At 46.2% G+C, this 24010-nt stretch overlaps 2 protein-coding genes across 8 annotated transcripts in view; one reads left to right on the top strand and one right to left on the bottom strand.

The window, feature by feature from the left end:
- LOC107379873 (latent-transforming growth factor beta-binding protein 4) overlaps positions 1-15705 on the bottom strand; it is a 46893-nt gene extending 31188 nt beyond the window's left edge. For 4 of the 6 annotated variants that reach the window (XM_054742351.2, XM_054742350.2, XM_054742353.2 and 1 more), the window contains exons 1-4: positions 15216-15705; positions 13624-13688; positions 11456-11999; positions 9088-9311 (exon numbers count right to left, since the gene is read on the bottom strand). In XM_054742351.2, coding sequence (XP_054598326.1) covers positions 9088-9311; positions 11456-11999; positions 13624-13688; positions 15216-15418 — 1036 coding nt within the window. In that variant the 5' untranslated portion in view covers positions 15419-15705. Of the gene's footprint in view, positions 1-2627; positions 3862-9087; positions 9312-11455; positions 12000-13623; positions 13689-15215 lie in introns of those variants that run through there. The other 2 variants (XM_054742347.2, XM_054742354.2) reach the window with 2 other exon arrangements.
- A 285-nt stretch (positions 15706-15990) lies between these two features.
- On the top strand, positions 15991-23900 carry ilkap (integrin-linked kinase-associated serine/threonine phosphatase). Of its 2 annotated transcripts, none has more exons than XM_054742360.2 (10): positions 15991-16274; positions 16827-16978; positions 17086-17124; positions 17512-17618; positions 17746-17839; positions 17922-18009; positions 18125-18261; positions 20814-20933; positions 21049-21130; positions 23668-23900. In XM_054742360.2, exons 2-10 carry the CDS (start codon positions 16911-16913, stop codon positions 23806-23808), a joined length of 876 nt encoding a protein of 291 aa, XP_054598335.1. In that variant the 5' UTR covers positions 15991-16274; positions 16827-16910; the 3' UTR covers positions 23809-23900. The 2 variants fall into 2 exon arrangements, with proteins under 2 accessions (XP_054598335.1, XP_054598334.1); XM_054742359.2 differs by having other exon boundaries at positions 15992-16274; positions 16827-16955; positions 17086-17203.
- The last annotated feature ends 110 nt before the right edge of the window (positions 23901-24010 follow it).

Below are 24010 nucleotides of genomic sequence, written 5' to 3'. Positions count from 1 at the left end.
AAGCCCCATGAGATGTCTAAGCTGCAGCTGTTACACACCTGCTTAGACTCTATCAGAACCTGGATGGTGGGAGCTTTCTTCAGCTGAATGAAGATAAGACTGAGATCCTCATCTGTGCCCCAGACAAGCTGGTTCCCAAAGTCAGAGACTCTCTTGGTCAGCTTGCTTCCCACACCAAACCTTCTGTCAGGAATCTTGGTGTGACCTTTGACCCAGATCTCACCCTGGATTCTCATGTCAGTTCTCTTGTTCGCTCTTCCTTCTTCCATCTCAGGAACATTGCTAAGCTGAGTCCCATTCTGTCTCGCTCTGAACTTGAGACAGTTCTCCACACCTTCATCTCCTCACGCTTAGACTACTGTAACTCTCTTTTCACGTGTCTGAGCAGAACCTCCCTGAACCGTCTACAGGTGGTTCAGAACGCCTGTGCTCGGCTTCTGACCAAGTACTCCAAACACACCCACATCACCCCGCTTCTCCTCCAGCTTCACTGGCTGCCAGTCAACTCCAGGGTTCATTTCAAGATCCTGGTTCTGGTCTATAGGGCCTTACATGGACAAGCACCATCTTACATTGGTGATCTTCTTAGTCCCTACACCTCCAGCAGGTCCCTGAGGTCCAGTAATCAAAGCCTACTGGTTGTGCAGCACCAGGCTAAAGGTCAAAGGTGACAGATCATCTGCTGCTGTGGCCCCCAGACTCTGGACCTCTCTCCCCCTGAGCCTGAGATCAGTGGACTCAGTGGTCTCCTTTAAAAAGCAGCTGAAGACTCACTTGTTCAAGCTGGCTTTTGTATGACCTTCTTCACCTCTCTCTCTTTATTCTGCTCTCCCCACCTATTCCACCTTCCTCAGGATCCACTGATTTCCCTATTTCCTACTCACTCTCTCTCTTTCTTTACATTTTTTCTTTTAAATCCCAGTTGCCTATTTTTGCTCATTTTAAATATATTTTTAAACATTTTCTAAATGCTTTTTTATATTTTAACTTTTTTTTGTTTTTGTGAAGCGCCTCGTGATTTTTATCTTGAGAGGTGTTATAGAAATGATATTTTCTTCTTCTTCTTCCATTTTCTCTAAAAAACACTTCAAATTAGAAAAAATGTGTAAAAAAACCATCAAACTGGTTTCTGTCAGTTTTTGGTTCAGGAACTATGTGCCTAGAATGAGTTGCTAGACAAAATCGCCGATTGTGACATCACAACAAGGACAATTAGCGTACAATACCCACCACCACCACCTGTCTTCACTGGAGGAGCAATGGCTCTACTCCAAGCCCCTCCCTTATATATGAGCTCCTCACCTCAAAGCAGCCAATCAGGGGATTGGTGGGTGTGGCCGGCAACAGCTTGTTTTTCCTAAAGTGACAGAAACAGCTCATTCAGGAAGGTCCTGAAACTGTCAAGAATAAAACTGCTCTATGCTTTATGTAACAGAGATTAAATGCAAAAATAATAAAAACACGTTTTGTATCAAGTACATGATTTTAAAAAGTCATCATTTGACCCCTTTAACTTCCAAAGTAGAATAAAAGTATAGATGGAATAAACCCTCCTGCCTCCTGAAGCTGCAGATCTGATCCCAGACCTTTAACCACCACAGATCAGAGCTGCTGCCAGCAGAAGCGATCTGCTTCAGGAGGTCTGCTGCAGCTCCACATGTTTATTTTTATGCTTTTGCAGACACTTCCATCCAAACTGACTCACAGCTTAACCCGACATGCATGTTTCTGGCCTGCAGAAGGGAACTGAAGTACCTGGAGAAAACCCATGTTTGCATGGGGAGACCATGCTAATTCCACACTGAAAGGCCACAACTGGGATTCGAACCAGCAGCCCACTTGCTGTGAGTTAACAGACATACTAACTGTGTCACCACATGTGTGGTCAATGTCCAGCTGGGACTCTCGTGACTGTGTTGGACTGTCTCACCCTGAGGTCGCATTGCGTGATTCCCTACTTCAGACCCACAAGCAAACCAGACACAAGATGAGTGTTTCCTGAAAGATGGGGGGGAGATTCCTGCAAGGAACCTCTAGGTGAGTCGGGTGACTTTCTCCTGACCCCTCCCACTCTTGACACAATCGTTCAGAGCAGCTTCCCATAACCACACACACCATCTGAGCCAGTAACTTCCTGAACATAGATGCTTGACGTGTGTATTATGTACACTCGTGTTTGTGAGTTTCTGTATCAAACTGGACCAGAACCTGATGCCGAGTCATACCGTGAGGTACCAGAGGGAAGCCAGAGCCTTAAACCTGAATTTAACCATCTTCCATTCAGAATCGGACCTATCGGATGAGGAGTTTCGCCTCCCAGAGCAAAGATGCTCTCTCACTGGAAACGCTTTCCTCCTCCTTCTGAGTTTTCTTGGTGCTCAGAAAGTTACACAATAAAATGTAAAGTAGCACTTCTCCTCTCCTGGACCGTGTCTGGTTACAATCAGCATGGTTCTTCTCTATGTTTGTGTGTTTTTAACGCGAGTCAGTCGCAGCACCGCCTACTGCCACCAGTGCCCCTGCACTTGGAGCCGATTCCTACACTTAAGTAATGATCTTCTGGAAGCAGACCTTCTGTGTTGGACTGTGTTCTCCAGCGTGAACGCCACAGGTCGAGTTAAACTTACAGACTCTGAATCCTGGGCCGCGGGTGCCGTCTCCTCTTCCTCCTGCTTCACCGCTGCTGTACAGCGTGGTCACGTTGCCTCGCTCGCAGTGGTTGACACATCGGTCCTGGCTGCAGAGCACCTTGCAAATTGTCGGCGTGAACATCACCTGAAATCTCTCCGTTCCTCCTTTCCCTCCGTCCCTCCCCCCTGTCTGTCCATCAGCTGGCTGAGGAGAAGCGAGGAAGATGAAGAGGATCAGCAAACGCCCGAGCATCTTGAGAGTCTGTGTTTGTGGTTCTTCTGCAGGAACTCCCAAACGTCTCCACGCCGACTCCCCTCCTGATCTCCTTTTCTTGCTTTGTGGTCGAGTGAAAACAAGCACTGGAGGAAAAAAAGGGGGGAGGAAGAAGAAAAGGACATCCCCTCCTCTCCCCTCCCCTACCCGGTCAGTTTTCACTGAACTCTCCTGAGTGTGAGCCAGAGAGAGGGAGAGAGGTAGAGCGAGGTACGGAGATAATTGGAAGCAGTGTGCAGCTCTGGGCTCGGCTCCAAACATAATGTTTAGCAGGGATCTGGTCCATCGGTCCACACAGACGGAGCCAGCATTACTGAAGCAGGCTCGCTCCCCTTCACTCCTCTTCCTCACTTCTGAGGCCCTGGATCTCTGCAGAACACTGGAGGGCGTGAGGGTGATGATGAAACTCCGGTTTTAGGTTTCAGGGGTCGGAATCACCTCGTCGTGATGTGGCTGCCGTCTGCAGAGTGAGAGGACGGTCCAAGTGGAGACAAACAGTCTTCTGCTCATAACCAGCACGCTGTCAGCTGCTGAGCTGATCTGTTGTCGAACACAACACACCTGGATTCTGATTCCCACCTCGTTTTTTCCTCTGATTAAACTCATCACATCCGTCTTTGGTTTCTGATGTTACCGCTGACTCAGGGCGTAGAAACGTCTCAGCTCCAGTCCAGAAGAAGCAGATGTTCATGGATCTTGCATCCCTTTTTTCACGGTCGACCACTGGATGGATCTCTCGGCAGCCACACCATGCTGGTCTGTCTGCATTTGACTGAAAATTCACCAAAAATGTTGCCTTCATGCAAAAATGAGTGAAAGAACAATGAGTCCACGGATAGCTGATGATTTAAAGGTGCATTATGGAAGTGTGACAGCCAAAACATGTATAGAAATAATAAATGTCTTCTTCATACATTCTCCTGCAATGCCCTGGTCCTGTAGAATGAGCCCTGGCATTTTTACTGTGATTGCCTGTTTTTCTGTAAAATCACAGAAAAAGAGAGATGCTCGGGTCGAGCAGGCTGCTTCATGCGCGTTCACGCTCAGGCATAGCCCGTAGCATTTGCTATCCGTAGCTTTAGCAGCAGAGAGAGAGGCAGTGCCACTTTGTCGCTGTTCCTAACGCCTAGTGACAAAGCTAGCTACATTTCTGAGGACCCTTAGCTACTTTCTGTAGAACGTTCTTCTAGATATTTCCTGCAACTTAGCATCAAAATAGACATTTTCACTCCGAAATGTTACAGATGCTGTGAATGTTACTAGACTGTAGCTCACCTTGTAAGATGTCTGACTCCCATGTGGAAGACCTGGGTTCGATTCTGGATGTGAACATAGTTTATTTAGAGTTTATTTTTTACATTAATGGTATATTTTTTACAGTAAGATGCCCAAATTTTTATTTGAGACTCGCCGAACGGCATTGAATTCACAGATAAAAAAGATGTGGGTTCAACTTTCATTTTGGAACAATTTTTCAAGCAAGGGAAGGGAATGATCTGAGCATGCAGGAGGACTGACCCATCATAAACCTTTGTCGGCTGTGCTGAAGAGAAAGGTACAGAACCAAATTATTTAATTAATTAGCTGCGCGTTCTCCTGTCCTCTGTCCTCCGGGCCACACACACACACACGCACACACACAAGACTGTCTCAGCTGTTATTTCCGTTAAGGAGTGTGTACGTACAGCATGCGCGCCTCGTGCACGAGTCTACTATTGAAGCTGCCGTTACGCTTTTGGCCTGAGGGGGCGATCACGAGCATAAAAATTCAAAACTCCGTAAAGTCCCTTTAATCATCTAGGGCAATCAGTCAAAGTCAGATGGACAATCTCAGCCCATCTGCTAGATTTTCTGTGTTGTGTCCTTTCAAAATAAATAAAGAAGGGGTTAGGGTGTCCTGTTAACCACCGTGATTAATCCTCTGACTGGACTGGACAGATGTCTGACCACAAGAACCGATCGGTTGGACTGAACCGGTTTTCTAACAGGACCCGTTTAATGGAGAGAAGGATGTTGGGCTGAACGGAGCGCTTGTTCCTGCGGGTGTTGGTCTATGAGCTCATGTCCTGAGTGGATGAGGTCTGAGGACTGACGTAAAGCCTGAAGCAGTCAGGCAGAAACATTACAAACGTGTTTTTACAACAGCATCAACACTAAAACCGTCGCTGGTTTCTTTACAGTCCAGCCAGACGTTGGGGCCGTAGCGGGACACGGATGCGAGCTGGAACCTTCAGTGTGGGCCCGTGTGAGGGACTCTAACCACCTACACTGTGTCCGTTGACTTTTCCTCCTGAAAACTCACATTTATGGTGCCTTCTTCATCAGGTTTTTCTGGAAAAAGTAAATTTACTCTCAACGTGAATTTAAAAACTGTACACAACGTTGACAGAATCATCATGTGTAAACTGTATTTTATATTTATTCGGGTTTGTTACTCTGATCGTGACCTTTCTTGCTGATCAGAATCATAGGCGTGAAAACCTTTCCACAGCATGATCTCTGCAGGTTTAAGGAGTTTAAAACGTCTTCTGTGTGAAACACGACCCTGATTCTTAAGCTAAAGTCCGTCTCCCGTCAGACTGGTCCCAGGTCTGCTCCCTCCTACAGCTGAACAATAACAGGAAGTGTTTACTGGTCTTATCTCAGTGTTCATGCCTGAACTATGCGACTGCATTAACACTTACCTTATCTGAATTACACAGTGAAAACCAGGTTCCATCAACACGCCCTGGATGGAAAACACAGCTTGTCCCTCCGAGCCTCGGACCAGTGATCCTGTTAAAAATGACCCGCGTGCCGTGCTACGGGCGCTAAATGCTACTAATGTGTCCTAAAACCAACATCTGCTCCAGTAAAGACTAAATATTCACTCTAAACTTAAAAAAGGTCACTTTGATAAGATGACTTATTTTCATCATCATGTCTCCTGAGAATCAGCTCCTCTAAATCTGAGACCATGGTCTTGATTCGGAAAAGGGTAGAATGCCTTCTCCGGGTCAGGGATGAGGTCCTGCCCCAAGTGGAGGAGTTTACGTATCTCAGGGTCTTGTTAATGAGTGAGGGAAAGATGGAGCATGAGATCGATAGGTGGATTGGTGCTGCGTCTGCAGCAATGCGGGCGTTGTACCGGTCTGTCGTGGTGAACAGAGAGCTGAGTCAGAAGGTGAAGCTCTCCATTTACCGGTCGATCTACGCTCCTACCCTCACCTATGGTCACGAGCTTTGGGTAGCGACCGAAAGAACGAGATCGCGGATACAAGCGGCCAAAATTAGTTTTCTCCACAGGGTGGCTGGCCTCTCCCTTAGAGATGGTAAATGGCCTGTATTTGATATAGCACCTTCTAGAGTCCTGGAACCCCCCAAGGCGCTTTACAACACAATCAGTCATTCACCCATTCACACACACATTCACACACTGGTGGGGATGAGCTACGATGTAGCCACAGCTGCCCTGGGGCACACTGACAGAGGCGAGGCTGCCGAGCTCTGGCGCCGCCGGCCCCTCCGACCACCACCAGCAGGCAACGTGGGTTAAGTGTCTTGCCCAAGGACACAACGACAGCGACAGACTGAGCGGAGCTCAAACCTGCAACCTTCAGATTACGGGGCGAGCACTTAACTCCTGTGCCACCGTCGCCCCACCCTAGAGATAGGGTGAGAAGCTTGGTCATCCAGGAGGGGATCGGAGTAGACCTGCTGCTCCTCCACATCGAGAGGAGCCAGTTGAGGTGGCTCGGGCATCTGGTCAGGATGCCTCCTGGACGCCTCCCTGGTGAGGTTTTCTGGGCACGTCCAACCGGGAGGAGGCTTAAAAGTAGACCCAGGACACGGTGGAGGGACAATGTCTCTCACCTGGCCAGGGAACGCCTTGGGATTCCCCCGGAGGAGCTGGCCCAAGTGGCTGGGGAGAGGGAAGTCTGGGCCTCTCGCCTTAGGCTACTACCCCCGCGACCCGACTCCAGATAAGCAGAAGAGGATGGATGGATGGATGGATGGATGGATGGATGGATGGATGGATGGATGGATGGATCTCCTGTCTCTTGTTCTGTCAGACCGGTGTCCCTCAGGGCTCAGTCTCAGGACCAGTTTTGTTTTATATTTGTAGAAATAACCCTGGGATCGGTCTAGCTTCACAAACCAAAACAAATGTTCCTTAGAATGAGATAATAATTGTGTTTAAAGCTAAAAAGAGTCAACATACAGTCATTCTCTCACCAGTCTTTGTTACAAACTTAGATTGGTGCAGTTTGGTGAGAACTTTGTCTTTGGTGTCTTTAGTTCTGATTCTCTGATGCATGCTTTTATTTTAAACATTTTCTGTGCAAAATAACAATTTTATTTAAGTTAGTAACAGAAAAAGTGTCTCGAACAGCGGCTGAATCTCATTCTCCCAAAGCGTGGCGCTAAGACGTGTGTATTAGTTAGTAAAGTCGTTTTTCTTTTCCTTTCTATTGCAGCTGTGATGATAAAACATTTATAAAGATCTTCAGATAAGAAAAGCAAGACTTTGATGAAGATCCTTGGTTTTTTTGGTTGTGGGCAAATTTCTACTTCACAAGTTGCGCCAAATTAACTAAAATATGTACAAAGGCTAAACCTCAGATCGGTCTTATTTTGACTATGTGAGATAGAAGAGACACAGCTGAAGTGTTTGATGTATAATATCTGTACGGTGTGGAAAAGTTGGGTCATTAAAAGACTGAAAATCGATACCGATATTTTCCGGTTTTAACTTTGTAACGACAACATCAACTGATGTTATTGGTCGACCAATAACAGAAATCTCTATTGGATAGGGCTGTCGCGGTTGAGGAATTCCCCCTGCGGTGATTCAGGGTGGCTTAATATTGCGGTGTGCGATATTATTGCAGCCCTTTTTTTAATTGCAGTACTATCTAAACATAATGTTTACACATTTAAAAAAGGTTAAAAATTGCCGTGCCTTCTGTTGTAACACTTTACTGAATGCAGATCAAAGGGCAGTAACAACACAGATCGCAGTAACGTTTGTTTCTCCGACAGTCGGAGTCCGACTGAACTTAAAAACAACAAAATTCAGGAGAAGGTTAAACTTTTAAATGCAAATTTGGCTGCAGCATCTAACAAATAAGAAACAAGTGCCCATTTTGTTTAGTTGTTTAAAATCAAGCATAAAAAATTACATGTACCGGGCGCGCGCGCGCCGGGGGGCGGGCGCACTATCATTTCACTTTCACACACACGAACGACGGTGATTTATAGCTCGGTCACGTCCTTACCCACAAGGAAAACCAGCATGTTAACCATATACGGTTTGAGAGAGGATCTGAGAGGGGGGGCAACATTTCCAGCACTGAAAACCCTCTCGGATGGTGCGCTCGTTGCACTAACGCACACGTACTTGCGTGCGACTGGCGAGCAAAAGGAATCTCTCCCGGTTGTTGCTCCACCATGTCAGGGGGGTTTCTTTAGGGTGGATGCATTCCTCCTGCAGGTAGCGAGTGAGCTCAAACTCTCTTCGGGACGGCTGCAGAAGCAGTGCTTGTCCGGGACTTCAGCAGGTCTCCGAGCGTTTATTTTTTTTTTTTTTTTTTGCCGCTGGTGGCAGCTCTGTCTTGGCCAAGGACTCTGGCTGCGCAGCAGCTGACGTACTGAAAACCAAAGTGCTCCCAAAGGAGCGAAGTAACGTTTCGTTTTGATACCAGTGCAGCCATCCTTCTCAACATGCATCATTGAGTTGAACCAAGTTCAGTAATCGCGGTGGCCCATGATGCAGCGCGGTGGGCTTCTTCATATCGCGATATTTCATTTTTGCGGTTACCGCGACAGCCCTACTATTGGAAACCTATTTTGTGAAGTTTAGTAGTTCTTGAATTGGTTTTCTTGTAGGCATGGACGTAATTTTCACTTTAGAAGTGGGGGGGACACGGTTGGGGGGGGGGGGGGTATGCTCTAATGGGAAACAGGCTTCAACACAAACGGTTGTTTTCCGCTTGGTCGTAGAGCTCAACCAGTGTTAATCTAATATAGCGTAATATTGTAGCGTAAAAAGTGCAGGGGTCTTGACTTTGGAAAGGGGGGGGGGAACATGCCCCCCCCCCCCCCCCCCCCCCCAAAAAAAATTTACGTCCATGCTTGTAGGAAACAAAGACGCCTGAACTTGTTTGAGTCTGCTCAGAAACAGGAAGTGGGAGGTGTACCGACCTGTGGGGGCAGCGGAGTGGTCTTCTTGACACTTCTGTGAGTAGAAAGTCTTCGGTCTGGAGTTGACTGATGAAGAGGAGGATGAAGAGTAACTGGAGGAGGTCAGTAAGCAAAGCTTCCTCTTCTCTCTTCTGATGTGCTTCATCAGTAAAGCAGCCATGCTTCCTCCTCTTCCTCCCCGTGATGAAGTCTTCCTCAGCAGCACCGACTGGGCTTCCCTAAGACTGACACACACACACACACACACACACACACACACACACACACACACACACACACACACACACACACACACACACACACACACACACACAAGAGAGGCTCTGGTTCCCTGGTTGTGTTTTCCAGTTTCTGGGTCGGATGCATAAATGTGAGTCTGCTAACAGGAACAGGAAGAAGAAAAGCACCGCTGTGCGATCTGATAATTAATGCTGTGACGGACTAAACTCAGCTGACCCAAGAACAGATCAGGATGAAGAGAAAACGGTAAAGATCGATGCTTCAGCCTCTCTCGCGCTCTCTTGTGGTTCTAAAACATCTGTTTTTTCTTTTTTAATCTACTGATCCTTCTTTACACTTGGACCTGGGGCTGGACGATAATTCAACAACGATGTTTATCATAAAAAGTTTCCTTTTTTCATCAAAGCCTATCCGGTAGCTTCACACTAGAGTCATTCCTTACACCCAACCAATCAAAAACACAGACCCAGACCCGCTTCATCACCGAGCCCGCCCCTCTCAGACCCAAACAGGCAGAAACGTACGATGTTGCAGCGATGAGAGGTGGAAGAAATTGTCCCAGAAAAGGTTAGAGTCCTTCACCTGAGTGGCGATATTTTCATTCTTACAAATCTGACAAAAAAACTAACAAACGGTGGGTTAATAAATTTGCAGGGACTCAATAAAAACTCATTCTGATAACACCAACTTGTTTTATCATATCAACTTGCTTTTTTATATTTGTACATTTTTTGTTTATCTCCTTCTTCTTCTGCTTCTTGTTATCATAAAGTAATGAAATTAAACTATCAGGGCTGCACTTAAAATATATTCTCTACATTTTTCATTTAGTTTTCAATAATTATTGATATCGATCAATATGATATATTTTTAAATTGATAAACCTTTTTCTACACCGACCAGCCCTATTTGGACCCACATCGCTCTGGTTAGTTTACTAAACTGCTGTGAGTTAATATCGGTTTTCCTTTATGACCCAATGAAGCGACTGACATGATAACGAGTTTAGGAAACACAGCAGCTCCGATCATCCCGTCAGAGAGCAGAGAAGCGTGTGTCGCCCTGCAGTCTGAGCCGAGTTTACTTTTCCTCTCGGTTGTGGGTCTGAGCTCCAGCTGCTTGTTCGTGAGAGAAGGGAGCAGAAGAAGCTGCCAGGCGGTGAGGAGCTGCAGCGGGTTTGGACTCCTGAGGCACCGTCCAGTTTCTGACACCTCAGAGGACAAAAGCAGGACAAAGCACCCCCCCCCCCCTAGCTGGGTTTACAGTCTTATTTTAAACCAGTATTCATTCACATGGAGTTCATGTTATAACGAGGCTGCAGAGGTCTCTTCACACCAGCAGGTGGCAGCGTTGAGCCGTTTAAAAGTGACTGAAAACGTGAGAGAAACTTTTTGAGACCAAATTAAAGAAAACACAGCTTCCGTGAAAAGCAGGTCTGAATCTGCTGATCAGAACTCAGGAGAGTATTGGTGCATAAAGTGTTCCCACAGCCTGTCATGACCCTGGCTCTGACCCCTGACCTTCACCTCTGACCGCTGACTCAGGGTCATGTTGACTGCTGAGGTTTGATTCATTTACAGATCAGACAGCAGCTGCGTTGGTGATCCCAGTGTGATCGAGTCTTTCTTCTTCTGTGTTTGAATAAAAGACCAAAAGTAGACAAAGGTTCAGTCTGACGGCTGCAGCACGAAGAGCTCCGTCTCTCAGTCTTCAGTCCATTTAGACAAAGTCCAAAATAAAAGACAGAGGGGGACAGTTTGTGTTTGATCATGTGAGGAGCGCCGCCTGCTGTCTGAACACTGAACTGCAACTAAGGGAGGAGAGGAGATGAGGAGGACAGAAGGGATAGGACAAGGTAAGGAGAAAAAGAGGGAAGAGGAGGCCATGAGAGAGGACACGGGTTTAGAGGACATGGTGAAAGGATGCAAGGACATAAGCACACGAGACAGATAAATGGGAAGGGAGGAGACGAAAAGGCGATGAGGGGAAGATGAGGAGATGAATGAGCGAAGGACGGGAAACTGGAGGAAAGGACAAAAGGTAACAAAAGGAGGAGATGAGGACATCCCAAAAAGAAACAACAGCAGACTCTGAGAGAGGTAAGAAGTCAGAGGGAGAAGGTTGTTACCTTGGTGTCCTCCTCTTTGTCTCCTCCCACCTCCTCTCCTCTCCAGTTTGACCCTTGTCGTCCTTCAGTTCCAGGCTCGATGGGTTCTCCTTTCTTGCCTCAGTTCCAGGGTGTTCAGAGGACGCCATTCGCTGCTCCAAATCTGGATCAGGATCTGGATCCAGATCTGGATCAGACTCAGGATCCAGATCCAGATCTGTCCTAACCAAACCCAGGCTCCCTGTTGAGGCACGGTTCTCCTCCACAGGCAGAAACCCTTCAGAAGCACCTCCTTGGTCCTCCTTTGAGCTTTCAGCTTGAGCTTCATGGGAAGGTGGGTCAGATTCGGGTCTGCTGGTGGTTCTGCTGGTTCTGGTGGCTGTGGTGGGGGAGGCAGACCTCAGGACAGGTGGAGCCCCAGTGGGATGGACGAGCACCGCTCTGCGCCATCCCACTGGAAGTGCCATGGTGAAGAACTGGCAGCGGTTACCGTAAAAATGCTGTCTACACAGACAGCTGGTGGACAGCGGACATGGTGGCCCGTTTGAACAGGGAGGACATCTTGCTGCAGGAGGAGGAACAGAGTTATCATAAGCTGGAGACGTTTTTTACAGAAGATAAGAGTCAAGGAGAAAAGAAAGACTCGATAAACATATGAATAAACGTTTTCTCATGAACACAGAATTAAAGGATATACCATACCGAGTTTATTTGTATAGCACATTCAAACACGGCGTGAGAGCCGACCAAGGTGCTGAACAAAAACCACAATAAAAACAATCAAAAATACAAACTAAATCCATTAAAATCGAGTAATTCAAATCAAAAAGAAAAGGAAATAGAGAATAAGTTAGACTGAATTAATAGCCAATGAATAAAAGTGAGATTTTAGACGAGACTTAAAAAGGGAAAGAGAGGAAGAGTCTGATCAGGAGGGGCACGTGGTTCCAGAGCTTCGATGCACAAACCCCGCGGGACTTACAGCGGGAGCTGGGGACATGAAGAAGGTGCTGGTCGGCTGATCGGAGGGATGTTGTGGGGACATAAGGGTAAATGAGCTCGGACAAGTAGCCAGGTGCTAGGTTACTGAGGGATTTGAACACAAAAACCAGGATCTTAAACTCTATCCGGAGATGGATGGGAAGCCAGTGGAGATTTGTCAAAACCGGTGTGATGTGTTCTCACTGCCTGGTGCCAGTCAAGAGTCGAGCTGCTGCGTTCTGCACTAGCTGAAGGCGGGCGAGAGTGGAGGAGGAGATGCCGTATAGCACTGAGTTAGAGTAGTCGAGACGGGAAGTAATGAAGGCATGGACAACTGAGTGGAGAAGACGCCTAATTCCATGCTTTCGTTCTTTTTAAACACAGAAACAGTTTTGTTTACCTGTTTTGTAGCTACAGTTTCGCCAAAAGCCTGGAATTAGAACCACGACACAGCAAGAACACACCTAAGATGTTCAAGGAGAAGACGCCTTTTTAAAATGGGCTTAACTTCAGGTGGTAAAAACAGGTCTTAACTACCCGGCTGACATGAATGTCCAGTTTTAGGTTGGCATCCATCACGACCCCTAAGTTTGTGACACGGGTTTTCAACCCACTTTTGATAAATGGAAGGGTCAGTTGGGGACTTGGAGAAGTCTTAGGGCTGAAAACGATGGCCTCTGTCTTGTCGTCGTTCAGCAAAAGAAAGTTTTCCGACAGCCAGCTCTTCACATCATTGCAGCATTCAACAAGGGGCTGTAAGGAGTCATTGGGTTTCACAGAGGCATAAAATTGGCAATCGTCTGCATATAAATGGTAGTCAACGTGGTGTTTTATTAAAAATGTCACCCAGGGGCAAAATATGTAAATTAAATAAAAGGGGTCCAAGAATAGAGCCCTGCGGAACACCACAAGTCAAAGCTGCAGAGGGGGAGGCAGCACTACCCATCATAACATTAAAGCTGCAGTCACAGAAGTAGGACCTAAACCAGTCTGAGGCAGTCCCCTGAAGGTTCAGCCGAGTCAGCAGAGTAGCGCGATCAACCGTGTCGAAAGCAGCCGATAGATCCAACAAAACCAGCAATACGTTAGAACCAGAGTCAAGGGTTAATAAAATGTCATTAAAAACACGAAGATGAGCTGACTCAGCGCTATAACTGAATACATATTATTTCTACTGATTATGAATCCGAGTTCACTCTCTAACTCACCTTCTATGCATCTCTGGGTTTTCAGTGACCATCCACCACAACAAGCACCTCCACAGATCCGACGCCTGCAGGGAGAAGAGAGGACTCTTAAAAGTCTCGTTCCCCAGAAATCCTCCGTGGTTCAACCTGCAAAGCAAACTCACAGAAAACCCGACTGGAAGATTTGTAAAAGTCAAGCATCGAGTCAGAACCACCAGCTGGACCTCCTCAGGCTAAGAAAATAAAGCGTGTTCCCAGCAGGCTGTTGGTCCAGAGACGCCATCAAAGTGTCGAGTTGGCGTGACTTCACAGCTGAGCACAACAGGAAGTGTCAACACGGTTCAGACCAGACGGGTCATCGGGCCGCAGCGACAAAATGTTACGGACATTAAAATGAAAACGTTTAAAGATAAACATGATAAAACGAGAAGAGGAACAAAGTAAATCCTGATCCAGCTGTGATCCGGTCAAGATCTCTGAGCCTGGCTCGGGGGTTCTGATGGGTACACAGATCAGAGCCCAGAACCCGCAGTGTCAGTTTGATATTATTCTTTAGTTCTGGTTCTGGCTCTGGTTTGGGCCGAAGGTAGTGGGCGTGGAATCAGAGGATTTAATCGTTACTCACAGAGTCCTGCTCCTATTGTAGCAGCAGAGGAGGCCTCAATAACTGTATCCACCATAGGGCTTTAAAAACACAACACACACACACACACACTGAGGGTCATGACCTCTTCGCACACAAACATTTCAGCTGTTTTCTCTAATGCTGAGGCAGAAACTTCTCACAGGCGTTCTGCAGGGTCACCGCATGAAATGTTAATCTTTAAGATGTTTAAGCAGCCAAAGTGTTGAGGGGGTCCGTTTCGGTGCTCTGCTGTTTGCAGCCTCACCGGACCATGATCTCCGACTTTCCCTTGAGCAGTCCGCAGCCGAGTGTGAAACTGCACCTCCAAATCCGAGACCATATGGTCTTGAGCCAGAAAAGGGTAGAATGCCTTCTTCGGGTCGGGAATGGGGTCCTGCCCCAAGGGAAGGACTTGGGTTTTGTTCACAAAGGAGCTTTGGGTGGTGACCAAGCGGCCGAAATGTGTTTTCTCTGCAGGGTGTCAGGGCTCTCCCTTAAGAGATAGGGTGAGAAGCTCAGTCATCTCGGAGGGGCTCGGAGTAGACCCGCTGCTCCTCCGCATCAAAAGGAGCCAGTTGAGGTGGCTCGGGCATCTGGTTAGGATGTCTCCTGAACGCCTCCCTGGTGAGGTTTTCCAGCACATCCAACTGGAAGGAGACCTAAAGGACAACCCAGGACACGCTGGAGTGACTATGTCTTTCGGCTGGCCAGGGAACACCTTAGGATTCCCCCTGAGGAGCTGGCCCAAGTGTCTGGCAAGAGGGAAGTCTGGGCCTCCCTGCCCTGACCACCCGACCCTGGATAAGCAGCCGAAAATGGATGGATGGATAAAGTAATGGGGAAACAATTAAAATAGTTTTAAAATAGATTAAAAAAATAAAATAAAAACTTAAATATTAAACAAGCCGGTCTTGTTTTGAACTTTGATTATTCAGAATAAAAACGTAAATATGTGAACTGAAGAATAACGTTGTTTCTGCTGCCTCACCCGCTCACAGCTGATCTCCTCCAGGCTCCGGGCTTCCCTCCGATGTCTCCCGATTTATCTCCATCCAGCAGAGGGGCAGAGTCAGGTCTACCGGCGCCCTGCCGCCTCCAGCCGGTCCGGGCTTTCACCTCCAGCGGGACTGAAGACGTCTCCCGGAGCAACAAGACCCAGCTGGTCCACAGACACAGGAGAGACATCCGCATGGTGTCCGGCTCAGCAGTGAACCAGTCTGGTCTCAGGTCAGATCGCTGCCCGAGAATGACAGCGTGAGACGTTCAAAGTCGCTCCTGCAGTGGGATTTCCGACGGCTGCACAACAAGCAGGGATCCAGGGGCTGTGGGTCCAAACCAGGGACCAGAAGAGTTCAGACTAAGACCTTCAGGTTCCAAAATGTCTTCTTACTGACGGGACGTGGAAAACCCAAAGGAGATCAACAATCGACAAAAATTAATAAGTAAAGAAATAAAAATAAACACAAAACGCGGAACTACCAGTTAAGAAACAAAAGCACAATCGAGATCAATATAAAAAAATCAATTGAAAAATTACAACAGAACACTAAAATAGATTAATAAAATAAATAATCTCAAACTTAATGTAAAAGACACCAAACAAACACGGAGTCAACAACCCCAGAAAAAAACACAAGACGTGTTTTAACGTCATGTGTACTAGATTTATTTTTATCACTCTTTAGTAAATCAAAGTAAACATATGTTCACTCTTATACGTAATGCATCTGTTTAAAATAAGTTTCGGAAGCGGAAGTGACGCATCTGATCTGGCAGCGCTTTTATTTTGAAAAAGTCCTCGAACTGCAACGGAAGGCTTTTAGCTAAATGCTAACCGTTCTGGTTCTTTTTCTAGCGTTTTAGCGCTAATCCGTGTACCGAACTATTCGGGCCAGTCTGACCCGTCATTGGACCGGGTCAGCACACATACGTCACTGTGAAACCGGACGGTATCGGGGACGGGAAATTAACGCGCGTTAGTTAGCGTACTTGCTAACCCAAATAATGGATCTGTTCGACGACCTGCCAGAACCGACACAGACATCTGGTAAGCGTCCCTAGTGGGTTTACAGTGACCTGGTACCGGTGTTACTTTTAAACGGGCAGAAAAAAACTGTGAAAAACAAACCGTATTAGACGGGACTGCATGTACATTAGAATTGGACCTGGTTCTTGTAGCTGTTCAGGGTCTGAAGTCAAGCGCGTTACCTTCAGTGTCGGACTGAAGTGAATGAAAGAATTAAAAAAGCGCAGAATTACTGGAAAATGGTTCGAATAAGAACCAGAAACAGATTGTTTTTAGGGCCTACATCAAATTTTTATTTATTTGTAGTTCCAACCTGCTGACAGCAATGATGCGTTCACTTACCTAAAACTGCTAGGTTTTTTAAAAAGTACTGAGCTAAAAATACCTTCCTGATCCAGTTGTAATTTCTTTATATTTTCCTTTTCATCAATTCTTGAAATTCGAATCAATGCCTAGCAACACCATAGATGCTGAAACACATTTACGCGTCTGAAAGGACCGAGGAGGCCTCATAGAGGAACCCTGGAAGAACCAGCAGTGTTGAGAAACCTAAATGTTCAACTTTGTCCTCAGCTTCACTTCCAGCAGCAGTCTCGACTCAATCACGGACCACAAACCAGGAAGAGGAGGACAAAGGGTTCAAACGAAGACGAGAGGATGAAGAGGAAGAGAAGAAGGAGATCAAGAAAGTTTGTAGAGAAGGTTTTCAGCTGTTCCACCGCAATGTTTGTTTCTTCTTTTCCTCGAATTAGAGCTGTGAGGTGCTGAGTAGAGGAAGTGCTCTGGGTCTGGGACTCACTGTGTAACCCCCCCCCCCCCCCCTGTCCTACAGGTCTCCCGGTACTGAGAGGCTATGTGGCAGCACGGCAAGGTGAGCGTGAGGAGATGCAGGACGCTCACGTGTTGCTGCCCGACATGAGCAGCTGTCTGTCATCACCACCAGATCTCCTGTAAGACCTCTAGCGATTGTCTACCAGCCCACTTTAATCTCAGACAGAACAACACTGACCCAGAACTCCAGATCTGTTACAACTTGTTCTGGGTCAACAGTTTTCTTTGGGCTCTCTAATTTGTGACCCGGCCTCACTTCTAGTACCAGAACATTTGTAGAGAAACCAAATTCTTCTGAGAAACATTCGGCTGGACTCCAGCAAAGAACTTCAGAGTTTAATGAAGTAGATCGGACTGAGAACTCTGGTTGGGTTCAGGATTTTAACGAGACCTTCTGTTCGCTGGGTGTCCCGTATCTGTCCTGTAGCTCCCGTGTCTCGTATTATGCCGTGTTTGATGGACACGGTGGAGCTCGAGCATCTCGATTCGCTGCTGAGAATCTTCACCTGAGTCTGGCCAGGAAATTCCCCTCAGGTGAGTCTTTATGCCGTCCACAAGTCCAGGTTCGGTCCTCGTCTTTAGGCTTCACCTTCTGAGGACTTTGGACTTGACCCAAACCCATTTCAGGCCCGAGGAGCTGAGAGGTTGTTTTCTGTTTCAGGAGAAGGTGAACATCTAGACAAGCTGATAAAGAAATGTCTCCTGGACGCTTTCAGACAGACAGACGAAGACTTCCTGAAGAAAGCCTCCAGCCAGTAAGATGAGAACTCGGAGAGACGTGGTCATGCTGGGAGATGTTCCTACCCCTCAGGAATTGTCTGATGTGTTTGTGAACAGGAAGCCAGCGTGGAAGGATGGATCCACGGCCACTTGTGTCCTGGTGGTGGACGACGCCGTCTACGTGGCTAACCTGGGGGACAGCAGGGTGAGACGTTTCTGGTCTGCAGATGTGTTGTCTCAGAAGGGTCAGACGTTCCTGAAGAGCTGCGGGAATTCCCTGAGGATCACTGAATCGTGACGGAGTGTCTCTGTCTCTGCAGGCCGTGTTGTGTCGGGTGGAGACATCTTCAGCAGCAGATGGACAGAAGAAGTCCACGACTCTGTCTCTCAGTAAGGAACACAACCCAACCATCTACGAGGAGCGGATGAGGATCCAGAGAGCTGGAGGCAGTGTCAGGTCAGATTCCCTCTGTTCCGCTCCAGAGACGGGAATTGTGTCTTCGCTAGGGCTGGACGATATAGCAAAATAGTATATCAATACTTTTTTTTTAATATATTGATCGATATCGATAATTATTCAAAAATAATTTTAAAATAGTAGAAAATAGATTTGACGTGCAGCCCTGGCCATTTTATTTTTGATATTTATTTTTTTCTCCGCCTCTTCTCGCTGCGGCATCTTGCTGCCTCGTGCTGTTTTGGCATGAGAGGGGAGGGCGTGGTGACGCAGCGTGCCCGAGTCTGTGCTTTTGACTGGTTAGGAGTAAGGAGTAGGGCTGGGCGATATGGCAAAAGTAGAATATCACGATTTTTCCAATATTTTATCACGATTTCGATTTTATCACGATTTTTTATCCATGAATAGCATAACTCCAATTGCGTATTAAAGAAGAGAAACATTGAATAAATAAACATTTATTCATATTAGGGATAATCAGCACAGTGCTAACACACTTATGTTTTAAACTCACACCAGAGATGATAAAAGCCCCGAGAGAAACAATTACAAAAATCAGTTTTTCTCGTTTTTCAAGTAACTTAACATAAATTAAAATCGTAAACATATTTAAAGTGCAAACATGTCAATTGCTAACGTATTGTGCAAACATGAACTTGTTCAAAATACTATGTAGCTCCCAGTTGCTCATGTAGTGGATAGTTAAGCTCAAATACGGCTCTGATGTGCGGCTGGACCAGAGATCGCTTGTGGTAGCAAATAACTGCGCATTCTGAATATTTTCTGCAACTCTCACTTTGCATTCAGCGTACATGCGTGGAATGGCAATGTTCGAAAAATACTTGCGGCTGGAAAACTCGTAGCGCGGATCCAATGTTTTTATCATGTTCTTAAATCCCGCTCCTACTGTTCGCACGGGACACAAATCTTTAACCAAGCGGTACGTCACTGCACCGGTCCCGCTGCTCCATCTTCTGCTGTCTCTGTCGTAGGGAGTGAGTTTTGTGAGTGTTTCTGTTAGCGTTTGCTGCCTGGAAGAAGCACTAGCCGCTGTAGCCGCAGGCTTTTTAGCTTTAGCTGCCAGCTGGCTCTCGTATTGTTTGGGATGCCTTCTTTTCAAGTGATTAAACAAGTTTGTGGTGTTGCCATCACTTGCCTTGACGCTCTGCTTGCAAACTTTGCAAATGACGTTTCGCTGCTCTTTGTCATCTGGTGAAAAACCAAACCAGCTCCATATAATGGATAGGGATGGGTACCTTTGACATTTGAATCGATCCGGTACTAATTCCCGGTACCTAGGAATCGATACCGGTACTTAACGGTACCAATTTTCGATACTTTTGAGTGTTTAATATTTTAATTCTCTTTTATAATTAAATATATATTTTTCTCTATATATAACCATATTTGATAAATATCACGATAAATAACATTCAACTGTTTGTATTTTAACATCGTCCTTGTAGTTTTATAAGCTGATAATTAAACTGAAGCAAACATCTTTACTGTGAACTAAATTTACTGTGTATCTTCATTCCTTTTGCCGTCCTTTTTCATTTGATTTTTCCTACTGGGAAGTTAGAATTTCCGAGGAGAAGGCGAACGCACCATTAGCTGATAACAATGGTGGCAATGGAAGCTAACATATCAAGCTAAAGTTATCTTAAACAGTTTATTTAGCTGCTGGAGCAGATTAAAACGATGATGCCTCACACTTAGATCGTTGTCGCTGGTTTCATCTTCACCCAATCACCCGTCACATTTAGTAAAGTGAAGCCAAACTTTAGAACGCGTTCATGTTCTTCCAGTCGGAAATTCGGAGTTCCGAGGAGAAAGCGAATGCACCATTAGCGGAATAGAAGCTAACATATCAAGCTAACGTTATCTTAAACATTTTATTTACCTACCGGAGCAGATTAAGATGAGGATGTCTCACTTAGATCGTTGTCGCTGGTTTCATCATCACCCAGTTACTCATCACATTTAGTGAAGTGGACCCAAGCTTTAGCGTGCGTTCTTTCTACCATGCTGCTCTGTTTACAACTCGCTCGCAGCGACCGACATAACGCTCTTGCGCATGCGCAGCTGTCTAGGCAAGTTCTCGTTATGAAGGACGGGTACCAAAACGAGGCGCCGTTTGAAATGAAGTGAATCGGTGCTCAGTCGGTACTGTGGAAAAGGCGTTCCTCTTCGGAGCAAAAACCTCGTCGCTCTCAGCCGCGGAAGAAGCCATGTTTGTTCACACACAGGTGAAAACAAGCGGGGCACTAATATATTACTATGACTCACTCTGATTGGTTAAGGGTCAAACAAAGGCGTGTCATTCGCCTGAGGGTAAGTTCCCTTTTCATTCAGAGGCAGAAATTCAACAGCAGAGCTGTGAATCGTGATAAAAAGGTCTCTCAAAAATGACAGACCGTCAGATGTGTCGATCGTAAACGGTCTAAAATCGTCATATCGCCCAGCCCTACTTAAAGGGTTAAGTTATAGTCCAGCCCGAGTCCTTGCTGGACTTTGACTAACGCTGGACTCTCGGTCGGTGGTCTCCACAGGGACGGCCGGGTGCTTGGTGTCCTTGAGGTGTCCCGGTCCATCGGAGACGGTCAGTACAAACGCTGCGGAGTCATTTCTACGCCTGACGTACGGAGGTATCAGCTCACAGCCAGTGACAGGCAAGTACAGACGCTTGCTGCTGATTGGTCAGCACTCGGATGACATCACTACAAACCAGTTTGCTGCTTCCGGGTCGATGCCTTAGCCCAGCTCTCTGTGATGTTTCTGCTGCAGGTTCATCATTCTGGCCTGCGATGGTTTGTTCAAGGTGTTCTCAGCTGATGAAGCCGTGAAGTTCGTCCTCAACGTCCTGCAGGTGAGCGCTTTACACGGCTGGGGTCGTGACCCCGGCGGGGGACCGGAGTCTAAGGGTGTTAGATGATCTGCAGAAATCAGACAAAACTGGGAAAAGTTCCTGGGTGTTTCTCAATGCCGAGGAACCTCGCCTTGATGTCTTGGCCCCGCCCCGGTTGCCTAGGAGATTCGTCATCGGGAGCCGCCAAGACGTGTTCCAATGTTCATGTTCTACCGAGGCGTGTGTTCTCCGTTTGTTAGCCGTTTAGCTAGCTGAGCGAGGACACACGGAAGGTGTCTTGTAGGGCTGCTCAATTAATCGAATTTTAATCACGATTACGATCTGAGTTTTGAACGATTATAAAAAACAAAACAAGCCGATTATTTGCTCCTCCCGCTTGCGCTGCCCTGAGTTGCAAATGAAGCGCTCCTCCCACAGTGTTGCCAACTTAGTGACTTTGACGCTATTTCTAGCAGCTTTTCAGACCCCCTTCTTGACTTTTTAAATCTCAAAAGTACCTAGCGAACACCTCAGAAACATCTCTGGTAACCCTTAGCTACTTTCTGGATAACGGTCGTCGACATTTCCTGCAGGTTAGCTAAACACTCCGCCTGCGCTCCGGACCGTTCTTCAGGACATTAGGAAAGGGAATGATGTAGTGATGTGTCGGTCGCTAAAGACAGCTCTCAGAGCCGCCCTGCTCCTTGTTGGAGTAACCAGAGTGAGTGACACACACACCGCACCTGCGGACTCCTGAGCCACTAAAAACAGCTAAATGTGCGCGTGCGGCGTGCTAAACACACATGCAGCTTGCCCCGATTGCTGTGAGACCGGGTTGGGGGGTGCAGCAGTGGTTGGGACAATTATTACATTAACTGATGGACCTGTAAATAAATGGTTTATAAATAAGGTAGAAATAAGTTCCTCGCGCTGATAACTAATAAATAACCTCTCTGAGGACACGGTGCTAGTGCACTCTCCTACAGCACCTTGACACGACTCAATAAATGTTTTGCAACATTTTGTGAACATGAATTTATTTGCATTTATTTGTTATAAATGCCACTGTATAATTCTTGCTGTCAGTATTTGCAAGATATTGGTATTTGGGTCTGTACTGGTTAGACTTACATGAGTTAAACCAAGGTTTATAGCCCTTGGGTCATAGACTATGAGCTATAAGTATATTGGTCTTTTTATACTGGGAATCAGGAGTTCTTTTAGTGATCATCTTGTTTCTTATTTTTGTCCTGATTGTGCCCTGAGCAATTTTATGACTGAATAAAAACAAATAAAATCAACATAAATTGAAAAATCGTCCTAAATAATCGTGATCTCAATTTCAGTCACCATAATCGTGATTATTATTTTTGCCATAATCGAGCAGCCCTAGTGTCTTGTAGCCTAGCCTTGGTCAAACATTACCCACAATACACCGCGGTAGTTTCAAAAGGACGGCGGATCAGAAGCCAGCAGCTACTTCGGGGACAAATTTCAAGTTTAAAAGTAAGTCAGCTAATTTAAAATGTTTTTTTTTTTTATCCAAAGAAGTTATCTATAGTTGGTCAGTTAGCTTAGTAGTTGCAGCTTCGGTGGCTAGCGGGTAGTAACTCGTTTATGTTTAATTTAACAAACATGTACACAATTTAAAAAGTAAAAGCTCGTTATGTATTTATATTGAAAGTAATACGTATAAAATATAACGTGATCTCCCGTGTCGTGACGTTACGTGACCGTCGTGGAAGCCGCGGTCACGTGATGCAAGTCTGTTCCATTTAACCGTTTCTTTGACCAAGGAAGGACCGTGTCCTCGTAAGCAAGGCGCCTGGCCTCGCAAGACATCGCCTCGCAAGGCCAGGCGCCTTGACATTGGGAAACACCCCGTCAGGACATTTGGCTGTGATTTCTGTAAAAGCTCCAGCTAACTGAGAACAGGGTGTCTGCGGACTCTTGAAAAGTATTAAAAGGTGATAAATGAATTTTGGTAAAAGAAAGACCCTTAAAAGGTATTAAAAAGTATTATCACGGCTTTTTTAAAGTCTTAAATTTAGAAATTATTTTTTCTGAATTAAACCTCCAACAGTTTGAATCCCTAAAACATCATAAAAGCGTGTGCATTTAGTCATTTTTATTAAAAAAAAACGAACAGGGTATTGTGGGTGCTTTAGGAATCCTCCTCTCAGAGCAATAGGGCGGGCGGGGAAAGTTCAAAACCACCGTGTACACGCCGGTGTTCCTGGTACGTATTACGAATGCACTGAAATGTTAAAAGTTTCTCTGCTCACTGTAAATGGATACACCTTGAGATGGCGGGTGAGGTATTAAAACATGTTGAGAAGGTCTTCAAAAAGTCTTGAAAAGGTATTAAATTTAACTTCAAGTTTCCTGCTTATACCCTGGAGAAGAGCACGACATAGTTTTCTGCTCCTGATCAGTAAAAGTCAACTCGCTGGTCTTTGTACTTTCGTGGCTCCGAAGCTAAAATGCTTCACACCTGCTGCTCCATCAAACCAAGCCACTGACTGAAGTGTGCCCTGTCCTCGTTTCCCCCCCCGCAGGAGGAGGGTGTGGAGCAGAGGGAAGGTCTGACCCGCGAAGAGCTTCACTTTGAAGCAGCTTGTCAGCAGTTAGCCAGCGAGGCGGTGAGGCGAGGCAGCGGCGACAACGTCACAGTGATCCTGGTTTCTATTGGCCACTGATTCGTCTTCGTCGTCATCTCAGCAGGAGTCCTGCTGATCCAACATCTCACTTGTTTTCAAATAAAACCTTGGTCTTGTTTCTGATTTTTAAACATTTGTCTGTCTTTCTGCTTTATCATGTTTGACATTTAGAGATTATTTAGGACGCTAATCAGAAAATGTAATGAGCAACCACGTGGTTCCAGCTGGAGTTGTGGAAAAG

Source organism: Nothobranchius furzeri, chromosome 13 (assembly GCF_043380555.1).
Source record: "Nothobranchius furzeri strain GRZ-AD chromosome 13, NfurGRZ-RIMD1, whole genome shotgun sequence".
In the NCBI taxonomy this organism is placed as follows: domain Eukaryota; kingdom Metazoa; phylum Chordata; class Actinopteri; order Cyprinodontiformes; family Nothobranchiidae; genus Nothobranchius; species Nothobranchius furzeri.
The sequence above is the reverse complement of the archived record's forward strand: the minus strand, read 5'-3'. Positions and strand labels throughout refer to the sequence as shown.